General features: G+C 39.4%; 2 protein-coding genes across 5 annotated transcripts; one reads left to right on the plus strand and one right to left on the minus strand.

The window, feature by feature from the left end:
- Positions 1–1,660: 1,660 nt before the first annotated feature.
- Positions 1,661–7,274, minus strand: LOC111950414 (non-histone chromosomal protein HMG-14A). Of its 3 annotated transcripts, none has more exons than XM_023967975.2 (6): positions 7,003–7,274; positions 2,922–2,948; positions 2,610–2,639; positions 2,380–2,427; positions 2,092–2,193; positions 1,661–1,896 (listed from the first exon to the last, which is right to left on the minus strand). In XM_023967975.2, the coding sequence occupies exons 1-6, from the start codon at positions 7,078–7,080 to the stop codon at positions 1,867–1,869; spliced, it is 315 nt and encodes a 104-aa protein (XP_023823743.1). In that variant the 5' UTR covers positions 7,081–7,274; the 3' UTR covers positions 1,661–1,866. The 3 variants fall into 3 exon arrangements, with proteins under 3 accessions (XP_023823743.1, XP_023823746.1, XP_023823744.1); XM_023967978.2 differs by lacking the exon at positions 7,003–7,274 and adding an exon at positions 3,777–3,926; XM_023967976.2 differs by lacking the exon at positions 7,003–7,274 and adding an exon at positions 3,073–3,770.
- Positions 7,275–7,674: 400 nt separating this feature from the next.
- LOC111950413 (adapter SH3BGRL) lies at positions 7,675–13,766 on the plus strand. 2 transcript variants are annotated; one of them, XM_023967972.2, is made up of 4 exons: positions 7,675–8,171; positions 11,050–11,235; positions 12,931–13,011; positions 13,344–13,766. In XM_023967972.2, the coding sequence occupies exons 1-4, from the start codon at positions 8,127–8,129 to the stop codon at positions 13,377–13,379; spliced, it is 348 nt and encodes a 115-aa protein (XP_023823740.1). In that variant the 5' UTR covers positions 7,675–8,126; the 3' UTR covers positions 13,380–13,766. The 2 variants fall into 2 exon arrangements, with proteins under 2 accessions (XP_023823740.1, XP_023823741.1); XM_023967973.2 differs by having other exon boundaries at positions 7,683–8,192.
- The last annotated feature ends 46 nt before the right edge of the window (positions 13,767–13,812 follow it).

The following is a 13,812-nucleotide window of genomic DNA, read 5'->3' on the forward strand; positions in this document are numbered from 1 at the left end:
TATAGCATTTTGTGACATCAGCTGATGTAAAAAGGGTTTTATAAATAAATTTGATTGACGTCCAATCACTTGAATTAACCACAAGTGGACTCAAAGTTGTAGAAACATATCAAGGATGATCAATGGAAACAGGATGCACCTGAGCTGTTTTGACTCATAGCAAAGGGTCTGAATACTTATATACATTTGCTGACATTTCTAAACCTCTTTTCGCTTTGTCATTATGGGAGATTGCGTGTATATAGAGGGAATTTAAAATAAGGCTATAGAAAAAGTCAAGGGGTCTGAATACTTTCCGAATGCACTGTATTTTTGTTCAGTATAATTTAAAATAAACAAACAAGGCCTATTATACGTTTCTTGTGATGAGTAAATTCTATTTTCTTGCCTTCACTACATGACACAAGCTGAACTGGTTTAGCATACACCTCCAAATATTAAAATATAGTTGCAACTTGCAAGCAGCAGTACAGGGTTCTTTTCAGACAAGCACAAAACTTACCATAAAGCTCCCTGCAATGGGAACTGCCAAACACTAGTTAGAGCATGATTACAAATTTGCATGTCAAACAATCATAATGTATAGAACTGAAAAGTGTCATGCTTTTGCAAGACAGATAATGTCTTTGTGGTTATTTGTGCTTGCAAGTAGGCTGGCATAATACCTAGGGTCCTTTGTCAAATTTTTTATTTTGGTCAGCAAATAGTGACTGCAACATGACGCCAAATCCAGTAGGTTGTAAAATGCTACCTTTGACCAGAATCTGTTATAAAAATGTTAACCATATATCAGTATTACAATAATATACATACCACAATAACAATCAGAACAACTGGTTGGCTAGATGATCTACTATTGAGTTTAGATATGGTAATGATACAGTAATAATGACACGTAAAGTAATGAGACCTAGTGCAACCTCATGAGAAATTCCAATTACTATTTTATTAAATTCCAATTAAATATCCAGAACTTCAGTGGGAACACAGCTGCATATTTCAATAGATGAATTTTCAGTGTTAAAATTCCAACATTTGTTTCAAAAAGGTTAATCAACTTCCAACAAGCCTCTTCCTCCGTTAAAATAATTTGTGTCAAAATAATTCAGAGCAAGATTATTTCAAAAGCAGGTATGCCCACATTAGGGAAATTTAAAAAATGTTCTGCTTAATCTCCAGCACAACATCAACATATCTGAAAATGTGGCATTTCTATGTTTTGTGGTAAAAAAAAAACTGAGGAAGTGTCCAAAATTAGTAGCTAATGGCAACTAATTTGTTAAAATCACACCATGCACACCAATGGTGTCATTGAAAATATTCCTTTTTTTTTTTTTTTTTTTACAAAACAAACTAGCAATTTTCACATGTTGTTGCGGTGGTCCTCGAGGTTATGAATATGAAGTTGAAAAATTGTGAAATTGTCCTTTAAGCCTGGAATGTTTAAAATGTTTCCAAAATTGCTTACAATCAAGTTGAAAATAAGTAAACCCCTCCCAAAGAAAAACCACTGTACATAAAGGGTAAAAATACAACCACCTACAAAAGTGAAATGTTCTGAGTTGGCGAACCTACAATGTGACACTATACCACCTGCAATTAGTCTGCCATCCAGTATTATTTTTAAAAGTCCCAACACTAATAAAAAACAAAACCGTAATTATGTTTGCTTAAAAACCCTTTATGACCACTGCACAACAGAACAATCCTCCATATTTAGCTGTTTTTTTTTAGCTAAAACCCTGTACCAATAATTACAAAATTGTTGATAAAAATATTCCTCTGTTAAGGTAATGGAGGTTTTAGGGATAACATATGAGACTTGGGGGCCATACAAGGGAGGGGATTGGATGGACGGGAGCAGTGCTACTCAGTCTTCTCTTCTGGAGTCTCTACCTGTAAGGTGACAAAAGAGCCATTCACTGTGAGACACTGAGAATCCTGAATGATTAATGCTTTTAGATGGATTTGCCTCCAGAAATAGTAAGATACAACAACTAACTAAAAACATCAACCTTCAAGATAATATTTAAAGTAAAAATAATTGGTAAAAGAAAAGAGACCGTGTATCACTGATATGGCATGACATACTTCATCTGTCTTGATCTCGCCATTTTCAGTCTGGGTCTCCTCTTTAGGCTCCTTGACCGCTGCTGCCTTTGCCTTCTTCTTGTTGTTTGCTTCTTTTTCTTTCTGTGGGGTCAATATACATGCATATATGTCAAATTGTCTTTGCCTGGCACCCCCGAATCAAGAAATTGTCTAAACATTTAATATGGGAATGTGCCAGAAAGAGAACAATGACATATTAATCACATTATAGGCATATTTATACTTAATCATGTAAATGAGTAGATATTGAAAAAAGGTAAATATTACCTTAGCTGGCTTTTTTGGATTTGATGATGGTTTTGAAGGTACTGGTTTCTGAAAAATACAGAAGACTATATTGGTTCTCAAAGCAATGAATTGCATACCATGAAACAGGACAAAAAACACATTATCGATTTAAAAAAAGTTGTGCTTATGCCCTTTATCAAAGAACAAATTCCAAAAGGAAGATGTACATTTGTAAAAAAAAAAAAAAAAAATTATACGAATTTACTCACCGATGACAACCGTGCAGATCTCCTTGAAGGCTAATGTAACGAAAAATAACAATACTACTCAAAGGTGTGTGACAACATTTCTAAAGGAATTGAATGAGGATGCTTGATGTATTTTCATAATGCAGACAATTGAATATTTCCTTATTTCAAGAATGCATTATCTTTTAACTATTGGGTGTATTTTCTGGTTTTTACAACCAAATAATTTGATAAAATCACCAGTGATCACTATTGAGGATTTTAATCATGGTGAAGATTACAACCTGTAGSCTATTCAACAAGGGTGATATTCAGTGTGTGTATATAACTTACCTCCTCCTTGACATCGCCATCAGCTCCCTGCAAAATTTATGAAAAATACATTATTTAAGATGATAGATATGCATGCTTTTGTTTCCCAACATAATAACGCTGAATATTTACCTATTGTTTAAAATGAGTAACTCCAAGTTGACAAACTTACTTAGCCCCTTGCAAACATAGGCAATAGCCTACACTTTGCCCATACAGACAGCCTCTACTCATTCTAGACAAGCGCTTCAAATTCTATGCGTTGAGTAGCAGAAGCAGTTGCACCATTACTTTTTTCAGTGGGACATTAGTCTTCATCGGTTTTCGCCAAATGTATAAGGGGGAGGGGAAGAATCAATTGTATTCCGCCATCTGGTGATAAGGGGCAATAGCACCCATTTAACGCGATGAACAAAGAAATCATTCAAATAATTAACATTTGCGACGGTCTTAAAATGAAATTATCGAGGGAAAAAAATGAAAAATTAAGTAAAAACTATACCCCCCTCAATGCAGATTTACACGCTCTGTCAAAAGGCATCCGTTTTGTTTCGCTGTGTTCGAGATGGATGGGATTGGAACTGCAAAGCATGGCTGCTTGWGGTTTCAATAGCATGGGGATCCAGTCTGGCTTCAGACAAGATTGTTTACGCCTCTTAAATAAATCGCAAAAAACATTCTAAATCCTGGAAAATACGGCGATATTTGCAAACCAAAAAAATCTAATAATTATTTCTAATTGTTTTTTTTTACAAGAGTGAACAAATTCCTATGGCAGATTTGTATTAAATCTCCGTTGCCTCGAAAGCTTCATAATATCAGACTGATTTATACGGGCAAAAAGTATATCCGCATACTAATCTAAACTCTACATACCTTTCTCTTGGGCATGTTGAAATGTAGGTTCTCTTCTTTAATGAAACTAAAGAGCTATATTTWGTGATTGAGTTCACAGTTTGTAGAGTGGCGTTCTCTTATTACTAATACTGTAGTAAACATATAGCACATTAAACCCAGTGGTTGGATGGGGGTGGGGATAGGTGCGGTTAAATAGTGACTGATGTTATGCTTGGCCAATCAAAGGATGGCATAAGGTGTCCCAAAAATAAAGATTTTTAACGTAGTTCATTTACGCGCCAAATTCCTAGTGAACGTGAATGATGTAATCATGTTTTGTAACAGTATCCACTGACTGGCGCATGAAAATAAGCAATAGCATGCGTTATAATGTTGCAATTGTGCAAGCATTCGTGCGCTTAACCAGTGTTGTAGTACTCGAGACCACATATTGAGTGTCTCGGTCTTGGACACGTAATTTCTTCCCGCGACCAGCCGAGTAAAAAACGGAATTATCAGCTTCTATTCAACCAGCGCATAAAACCGCTTCGCCAGGCCTAATATATACACTCCTTTCTTGAAACGTTAATATCTTAACAGCCTTTATCTATTATAGACATGTTTGCGCTGTAGCGAACCTATAGGCCTCCAGTGTGTGACAGGTTCGTGATTCTGTTAGGACAGCAACCGTAACACCAGCGCACTCAAGTAGGATAGTGCACTTTTTGTAAAACACAAAAAGTGCCAGTGGTGTAGTGGAGGGTATACGCAGGTTTAAACCTATAACATTTTTTTTCTTCTCCCATGGCCATTGCTTATACTCACTTCTTAATCCCTATTTATGCGTATCAATGTAGTGTAGGTATACGATTTATCAATTATGTCGTACAAGAGAAATAATTCAAAGTATCCTACACAATCGCAAAGCACGCGCGCTGGACACAGCCTAGTTTCAGTGGAATATCATCTGCCAGGAGCAAGAGTGTGCAGCTCTCAGCTGGTTTTGGCATGGAGCAGCTGACAGATGAATGACATCAGTAGCAGGTAGGGTACGAAAGACGTTTCAATGTATGATATCTACCAGTGAATGCTAACTAAAGCAACAATGGGTATGCAAACCAGGTATTGAAAAAGTTTAATCCGAAGTGTTGGTTAGTAGGCTATTTGTGATGCGCAATTGTCATCATGCTTGTTTGCATCAGGGTCTTGGACATGGATGGGCCTGGGTGGACAGAGGCCCACCCACTGGGGAGCCAGGCCCTGACAGGACTACCAGATTGATGTGGTTTAAGCATTGCTGTGGATTTCGAATTTGTTTGTTTTTGTTTTTCCTCAACAAAAAGTGTGATTTTGAGAGCGCAAATCTATTTATGCTAGCCCAACACAGATCCTAACGTTAGATAGCTGCTAGGAAGATGTCATTTCATGCCATTAGAGGAGTGGGTGTTAATGACTTCCCCTCATCGTTTTTCGGTGGCTATACAAAGATGGAGATGCAGATGTGTCATTTTGTTAGCTAGCAAGAACTTGAACGACTGTTATACAGTTAGTATATMTCTTGCATTCGCAAATTCACTCTGGCCATCTACTCCGATTTCAGAGCACTCGTCTGTGTGTGCTAGAGCACAGAACTGATGAATTTACGAACATGCAACACCTGCTGAATGACAGGTGTCAGTAAACGTAGGAAAAATAAGTTAGTCAAGAACGCTCTACATAACATGTAAACAGCCTAACCAGCTCTGCTACGGCAAGTAAAATGGTCAGTGACGTGGTCTCTCATTTGTGTCTGGAAGTAGCAAGCTCTCCAACTTTAGCCAGTTTGCATGCTTGTGCCAACCAAGCATGCATCGGCAGGCAAGCTGCAGAAAGAAGAAGAGGCTACAGTTCCCCATCGTTTATCAGTGCAATTTTATTGACAAACTAGCTTAAAAAGTTTGAGGGTTTATCTAATGTTCCTTCCTTAGATTTTAGCTCATCTTGCTCTGGCTAGCATTACCTACCTTTTCATGGTTGTATGATCAATAGGACTGTAAAGTTACCAAATGTAAGAGGACTCCCGTGGTGTTAACATATATCCATTCAGGTTTATTTTGTGGCTTTTGGCAAATCCATTCTGATGATCTAAAGTCACGCTGGTGCAACTGACTGTAAACACAGTCCAATTCAAAGTGAATGATGGCAGGCCCATGTGGCAAATGGCTTGTTTGTATAAAGGTCTACTGTACCTCTGATTGGCTATAGCGCACCGGTCTGTGTAGACTCCGGTAGTTTGGTTTTATTCACTGCAGTGTCAATTAAATTGTCCAAATGCACAGCTGCTTTCCTCTCTATACTGCTATAGAATTTTCACAACATTTTAAGAATTTAGGAAAATGTGAAAATGACCATATCTAAGTCATCGGTTCTCAGAAATGTAAGTGTTATTCTTCCTGGAGGTGTATATGAACAGATTAATAAGATTGGCATTTAAAGTGGAACTYACGGCAATGCTTCACACACACAAGTTATTTTAAAAGAGATGGCTAACAGAAAGCACACTGCAATAATCACAGTTCCACTCACCAGATAATCATTTGAAACGTATTGTTGAAAGTCATTCTTGAAAAGGAAAAGCTAACAAATGACCAACAATCCTCTTTGATAACACCCGCTGCAGCCAGTGCAAACTAGCCGACAACAAAAGCTAGCTAGCTAGACCATGGGAAAACTACTGCTCTCTATTGTGACCTGTTGGCCTTCAAGGCAGCAGAAGTTACCATAAGTTTTTGTAAAAACGGTCCCACTCATTAAGTCAAAATGTGATTGGTTGAGTCCACTGTCACTCCAAATTGTTGCCCTAATACAGTTGAATGGCAGATGCCTTTATCTAACTTATGGTGGCCTAGCCAATGACTGACTTGGCTAGCTAGATTTCTCCCCCCAGAGACCAGCAAAAGAAAAATCCTGATTGGATATTTTTTCTTCTTCTTTAGTGTTAACCCGTTCCAACAAATATTGAAGAGATTAAATCAGATCATTGAAAATAATAAAATTATCATTTTATAAATCCTTAGCCTCTCTCTGAAGGCGTAGAAGGCCCATTGTTCCCCACTGTGTTTGGATTAGTAATAATTCATAGTGGCTCTTTTTTTCCTCAACAGCATTTTCTCACTATTTTGAATGTCTAAAGAATCCATATGTTGTTCAAAATGTTCACATTTCAGAACTCTTATTATGGTGGTGATTTGACAAAATTACAATCAAGGTCTTGAATTGGACTCACATTTTTCTGGTCTCGGTCTCGCCCCACCTCCGTTCTTCGCCTTGAAATCGGTCTCGAACACAACACTGCTCTTAACATTAAAACATTGGAAGACGGTACCAAATAGAGTCCCACAGTGGAGGTGTCATAATACCCATTAAACCCAGTGGTCAAACAGGGAAATGGTTCCAATCGTTTTTACACCATTCATTTTCCCATAGGGAATTTTAGAAACACTTCAAATAAGGGCTGTGTTTCGTATAGGCTTACCCTGGCATGATGTTTTGATAACCGATTGGAACCATTTCCGAGTTTTACCGCTAGGTTTCATGGGTATTATGACTCATACTGTGGTACTAAATGACGTTGCCAAATACCCTATGAAAGTCCCGCCGACTTTATGTTGCAGATTCGGTACTGTTTTTGAACGGGCTTCAGATTTCTATAATCAAATTCATGAAAACGTGGTCATTTACGATATTTGTAAAATTATATTCGTGGATTAATTCGTTGACTTGATGCCTTTAATGAAGGTTTTCGATTGCGTTTTCAAAATCGAAAACCTTCGTGAAAGCTATTGGGTGTAAATTAATCCACGAATATGAATATCATGTTACATATATCTTAAATGACCATATTTTCATGAATTTGATTATATAAGCATGACGCCCATGCAAAAACAGTTTTACACCAGGAAGTAGGCGGAACGTTCATAGGGTATAATCACCCGGATTTTTCATAGGCTTATTCTCTTTTCAGACAGTATATAGTATATAGTAGTTAGAAGGTTATGAGCCTATTACTATATTTTCCTTATGTCTGAGTACATCTATTAGCTTTATTTCAATTATTTGAATTGCAATTCTTGAAAAATATGTGAGGAGCATTTATTACGTATTTATAGACTATATGAATAGGATAACAAAATATTAACATAATCAAATGTATTTGAAAATGCATTTAGAAACCACTACAATATATAGTTTGAAGTGTTCCCAATTGTTTTCAGAGATCTGATTTCCAGCTGTTGTTACAGTGTTAGAGAGAGAGCGAGAAAGAGAGTGAGAGAAAAAGAGAGAGAGGGAGATCATTTGGAGACGTCCGTGCTTTGCTCACTTGGGTTTTGGGGAGTGAACCAAACAGCCATGGTAATAAAAGTCTTTATAGCATCCTCCTCTGGATCGACAGCGGTAAGAAATCTTGAGTATTGAGTAAGCCTTATAGCATATTGACCGTTTATGTACATTTTCTTGGCAAATTCAAAGTATTTGCATTAGGTGTTTCGGGCTCATACAAATGAGCTATTGTGTTGTAGCTACGCAGACTCTATCATATTAAATGTATTAAGCTCTATGGAAATGATCTTGCTTTTGAAAGTTCTACAAGTTGTGCATGGGATGTCCCGAGCAATAGAGTAGAAGCTGGGACTGACAGCTGCACAAATACATTCGATTCTATAGGCTTCTCATGCATGACAATGCATAGGCTATTGTAATTAACCTAAAACAATGATTTGATAAAGAGGGCCTTCAATTTGGGAGATATTGATTTGTCATATGACTATTATTCCATTAATTTGTATATATTGTTAATTTAGTGTTAACACAAAACTATGATTGTATTGTATCTAAAATGCATTTACAGCACAGTATAAAATCAAAAGAGGATACATAATCACATATTCATTGTCTGTAAGAATATCAGTCTCTTACCCCCTCTGTGTAGGAATGTTTTTATGAGTGAGCATGCAGACAAGAATGTTTAGGTAAAGCACTTGGTTAAACAGATCAGATGTTTTCATGCAACTGTTTTCGTACAAATTGCCTTGTGGTGAGGGTGAGGGGTCAAACTTAACTAGACTCTACCATCAGATGTTGACTCCCCCACCACAACCTTCCTCCATTTTCCTGTTTCCTGTGTGCCACCACTCCTTCCCTACATACTGCAAAACAACACGCCTAGACTAAAGGACCTTTGCCAGAACAGCTGGACAGGATCAGTCTTTGGACATCTGAACTTCATACCTCACCCAATTACATCACTCTCTAAAGAATCAGTCAAAGAGCATCAGATGTTGACTACAGAATGACTGCCTCAGATAACCTCTGAATTATCTGGTCTGAAATGACGGATATTATTGCTTACTGTAAATTTGCAAGTCAAAATGTTGTCTATAAAGGATTTTCTAGACAGGCTTCTATGTGCAGTGCAAAGTTTAGACAGAACAGAAGTGGTTGCATTGGAACACTGGGCTCTCCTCCTACTGCCATATTTGGTCTGTGCCTGTCTTCTGAGCTGATCCTGGTTGCACAGAGGCCTTATTGGGTCCGTCTCAGTCCCCAGGCTCTCCTGTAGAATGCAGCCCAGCTGCAGAGGCTCTGCAAAGTGAATAGAGGCTTATCTCCCCATACTCCACACTTTATTACACATCAAAACAGTATTATTATTGTGTCTTTATTACTAGGGATGCACCGATATGACATTTTTGGCCGATGTCCGATATTTTGCTTGCCAAAAAAAACAATAACGATAACCAATATTTACAATTTTAGCKGTCTTTTAAGSATTCTAGTACAGTTAAATAGTTACACACACATGGACGCAGCGGTCTAAGGCACTGCATCTCAGTGCGAGAGGCATCACTACAGTCCCTGGTTCGAATCCAGGCTGTATCACATCCGGCCGAGATTGGGAGTCCCATGGGGCGGCGCACAATTGGCCCAGCGTCGTCCGGGTTTGGCTGGGGTAGGCCGTCATTGTAAATAACAATTTGTTCTTAACTGACTTGCCTAGTTAAAATAAAGGCTACACACACATCACACTGACCAAAAAGTTATTTTGTTGGCATTTACGTATGTCCCCATTACCAGTAAAACCTAATCAAAACCTATTTCTTTCACTKACTTGCTGTGCTGTTTCGTTGTTCATTTGTAGAGTCGTTTCATTCTCAAACAGGATTTCATCATACATGTCAAGAAGTGAAGTTTTAGCTCTGTCTGTCCGTGACCTCTCTTCCTCGGTGCGCACTGTCACTGTGTCCGTTTCCATCTTGTCCAGCTGTGTATGTAACATTTCACGTAAACCCTGTTTCTTGTCTGCAACAAAGTAGCGGTCCTTGTACCTAGCATCGAGCATGGTGGCGGCACAGTAAAGAGGCTCAGAGAGAATGCCACCGAATCTTGTTCACAGCCTTGAGTACTTTTGCAAATGTTAACTCCACGGTCTGTGTCGGCAGTTTTGTTGAGCAGGCGTTTCAATGCCATGACAGAGGGTATCACGTCTGCTGCAGACGCAGTTGATTAGCTTATTACTCGAGTCAGTTGTTCGAATGGCGCTAGGAGWGTGTTCWWGTTTCCAAGTTTCAAACATGTTCTCAAATGCCATTGAAATGACAGCGCCGGTATGAGAACCAGCACATTCTTGAGCATGCAATACGGCTTTCCTCAGTACGAAATCCTTATTGACCCACTGTGCTGTCAGACTCAGGATGCTCATGGGGCTGACATCGCTGGTCCAAATGTCAGTCGTGAAGCTAATAGCAGTGACGCCCATAGCAAGTAGCTCATAGATGTGCGTTGCAATAATACTGTGTAACTCCGGTAGGGCAACATCTGAAAAATAGTGCGTACCGGGGCTCGACCAGTCAGTGAAAGCCAACATCATCCACGACAGAGAATGGTTGATTGTCAAGGGCAATGAATTCCATTATCTTGCCGTTAATGGATTTTGCCTTTGAGTTGTCTCACTGAAATTTTCTTACTCTTTCAAAATGACTGCTCCACTTGAACTTGTTTACTTGTTGCAAGTGTGTGCTTAGTATTTTTCTGCTTTTGTTCTGTGTATTACTGTATTTTTGTGGCGTCATTACGTCATCTACCTATGTTATATAGGTATGCACGTCAGCTTTGACATCGGTTTTGCACATCGGCGTTAAACTAGACATCGGGCTGATGCCGATGTTGCCATTTTTAGCTAATATCGGCTGATTCCAATATGCACACTGATATACCATGCATCCCTTATTATTACATGACCTAATTATATATCTCATCCTCTTTCTGCCTGTAGATTAAGAAGCAGCAGCAAGACATCATGGGTTTCCTAACTGTCAACAAGATTGACTTTAAGGAGTGTGACATCGTAACTAGTGAAGACAACAGGAAGTGGATGAGGGAGAACGTACCTGAGGACTTCCGACCAATGACGGGGGTCCCCCTGCCTCCACAGATATTTAATGAAGAACATTACTGTGGGGTGAGTGTTGTACTGTACTGACCCCTTCACAGTGTAGTGAAGCTTACTGTCTGAAGCTGATGAGAGGTCAAAGGACAGTATGCTAGCAACTGCATAGTAAAGAAAAGTATGCTTTGATAACCAAAAGTGCCTGGTTTATATTTTTTCTGTTCTAATTGAAGGTAGACATTCTCAACATACTCTGTGAGAATATTGCAGCCCGGTACCTTTGTAACAATTTGTGTAATAATGATAAATAATAATACATTTTATTTTAAGTGCTTTTCACGACACCCAAAGTTACTTTACAAACACAAGAACATCAGCAGGGTAAAAAGCTATAAAATCATGTATTCAAATAATTAAGAATATGAATATACCAAACATTAGGAAAACCAGAACAGTCTCAATTCGTTGGGTACGGACTCTACAAGGTGTCGAAAGTATTCCACAGGGATGCTGGCCCATGTTGACTCTAATGCTTCCCACAGTTGTGTCAAGTTGGCTGGATGTCCTTTGGGTGGTGGACCATTCTTGATACACATGGGAAACTGTTGAGTGTGAAAAACCCAGCAGGTTGCAGCTCTTGACACAAACCGGTGTGCCTGGCACCTACTACCATACCCCGTTCAAAGATACCCCGTTCAAAGGCACTTACATATTTTTTCTTGCCCATTCACCCTCTGAATGGAACACATACACATGCCATGTCTCAATTGTCTCAAGGCTTCAAAATCCTTCTTTAACCTGTCTCCTCCCCTTCATCTACACTGATTGAAGTGGATTTAGCAAGTGACATCAATAAGGGAACATAGCTTTCACCTGGATTCACCTGGTCAGTCTGTCATGGAAAAAGTAGGTAATCTTAATGTTTTGTACACTCAGTGTATAAAAGTATACTAAACATAAGCACAGACTAACCAGGGAGGTGAACTAGACAGAGGATAAAAGCTAAGACAACAGAGTGTACGGGTAAGCATGTGTGAAGAGGTGTGTCTTTAGTGTGGACTTGAATATGTGTATGGATTGTGAAGTTCTGACATGGAGAGGGAGGGAGTTCCAGAGTTGGGGAACTGCCCTGCTAAAAGCCTGGTCTCCCATGGAGCGGAGCCTGGTGTGAGGGAGGGTGAGGAGGCCGGTGTCAGAGGAGCACAGTGAACAGGTTGGGAGTGTAGGGGTGCAGGAGGCCAGTAAGGTATGTTGGCGCCAGTCCATTGAGTGCTTTGTAGGTGAGCATGAGCAATTTGAAGATGATCCTATATTGAACTGGGAGCCAGTGGAGTTTGATGAGGGTGGGGGGGGGTCCCGAGGTTTGGTGTGTGTGAGGACTCATGCAGCTGAATTTTGAATATGTTGAAGTCTGTCCAGTGTTTTGGAGTCTGAATGGCGTTGCAGTAGTCCAGGCGTGATAAAGCAAAGGCGTGAATGAGGGTTTCAGCAGCGGGGTCAGTGAGAGAAGATCTGAGTCGTGAGATGTTTTGAGGTGGAAGAAGGCTGACTTGGTGATGTTCCAGATGTGGGGTTCAAATGACAGAGTGGGGTCAGATGTAACACCAAGGTTCCTGACAGTGGAGTTGGAGTGGATTGTGCAGCCATCTATTGTCATGTTGAGTTGACCCAGTCTCTTGATGACGGAGTTGATGTCCATGATCTCTGTTGTAATAACCTTCTGAAACAAACTTAGTGAGACAGCTACCTTTTGTATTGTTGTTGCAGAATTACGAGGCCTTCTTTGATGCCCGTGAGGAGCATGCAGTGTATGCATTCTTGGGCCTAACAGCCCCTCCAGGCTCCAAGGTAAAGACCAAGGCCTTATGGACATACTCCGTCAGTCAAAACCACACACAGAGGACCATACTCATGTGCAAGTTACCAGTCCATCTATTTTGAATGATCGCTTGTTTCCGCTACTACCATGTATTTCACAGCTCTTTTGCCAAACATAGAGGCAATGAAGGATGACCTGCAGGTCCAGACTGTTCTGTTGGCAACTGTACTATATCATTACAATACTTACACAAAATTGTTCTCGTGAAATTACATACACCTTTTGGTGGAAGCATAAATACAATTGGTCTCAACCCTGGTGTTGCATCATTTTCTTAGCACTGTTTTCATACCACCCACAGGAAGCAGAGTCCTTGGCTGGACTGGAGCAACAGTAGCCGTATGGTTTTGATTAGCAGACCACAGTGCCCTCTCCTGTCATCCTCCATTCAGCTCTACAGCAGCTTGCCACTGCTCGTCTGGAAAACGTCTTCTCAGACCAATCATAGCGCTTTATTTTGTTGTGAAAGGTAATCAGAATGGTATCAAATTGACCAAATGTTGTGTTTTTTGACAATGTCTTTAAAGTGGTGACCTTGTACTGTTACAATAGTTCAAGTCAATGCTGGGCAGTATCCCATGTTCAATATCATATTGAAATCAAGGTGGAATGATTGCCCAAATACTAGGAATTTAGTAGATGATAAAGACATGCTTTGCACATATGAGAATATTTAATTCAATGATATATTTTTCATGTTTGATAATAAAATAGTGTTACTTTACTACTCAGTCTCTCTTATTCTTACCCACTTTCCTTGTTATTCTTGT

The sequence above is a fragment of the Salvelinus sp. IW2-2015 genome, linkage group LG23, assembly GCF_002910315.2.
Source record: "Salvelinus sp. IW2-2015 linkage group LG23, ASM291031v2, whole genome shotgun sequence".
NCBI classification, from domain to species: Eukaryota; Metazoa; Chordata; class Actinopteri; order Salmoniformes; family Salmonidae; genus Salvelinus; species Salvelinus sp. IW2-2015.

Excerpts from the sequence above, each read along its gene's own strand:
- LOC111950414 (XM_023967975.2), bottom strand. The coding sequence starts at position 7,080 with ATGTTAAGAGCAGTGTTGTGTTCGAGACCGATTTCAAGGCGAAGAACG. Across the intron at positions 2,428-2,609 it reads GATCTGCACGGTTGTCATCG|AAACCAGTACCTTCAAAACC; the intron begins GTGAGTAAATTC and ends TGTATTTTTCAG. Across the intron at positions 1,897-2,091 it reads GCGAGATCAAGACAGATGAA|GTAGAGACTCCAGAAGAGAA; the intron begins GTATGTCATGCC and ends GTCACCTTACAG.
- LOC111950413 (XM_023967972.2), top strand. The coding sequence starts at position 8,127 with ATGGTAATAAAAGTCTTTATAGCATCCTCCTCTGGATCGACAGCG. Across the intron at positions 8,172-11,049 it reads CCTCCTCTGGATCGACAGCG|ATTAAGAAGCAGCAGCAAGA; the intron begins GTAAGAAATCTT and ends TTCTGCCTGTAG. Across the intron at positions 13,012-13,343 it reads CAGCCCCTCCAGGCTCCAAG|GAAGCAGAGTCCTTGGCTGG; the intron begins GTAAAGACCAAG and ends TACCACCCACAG.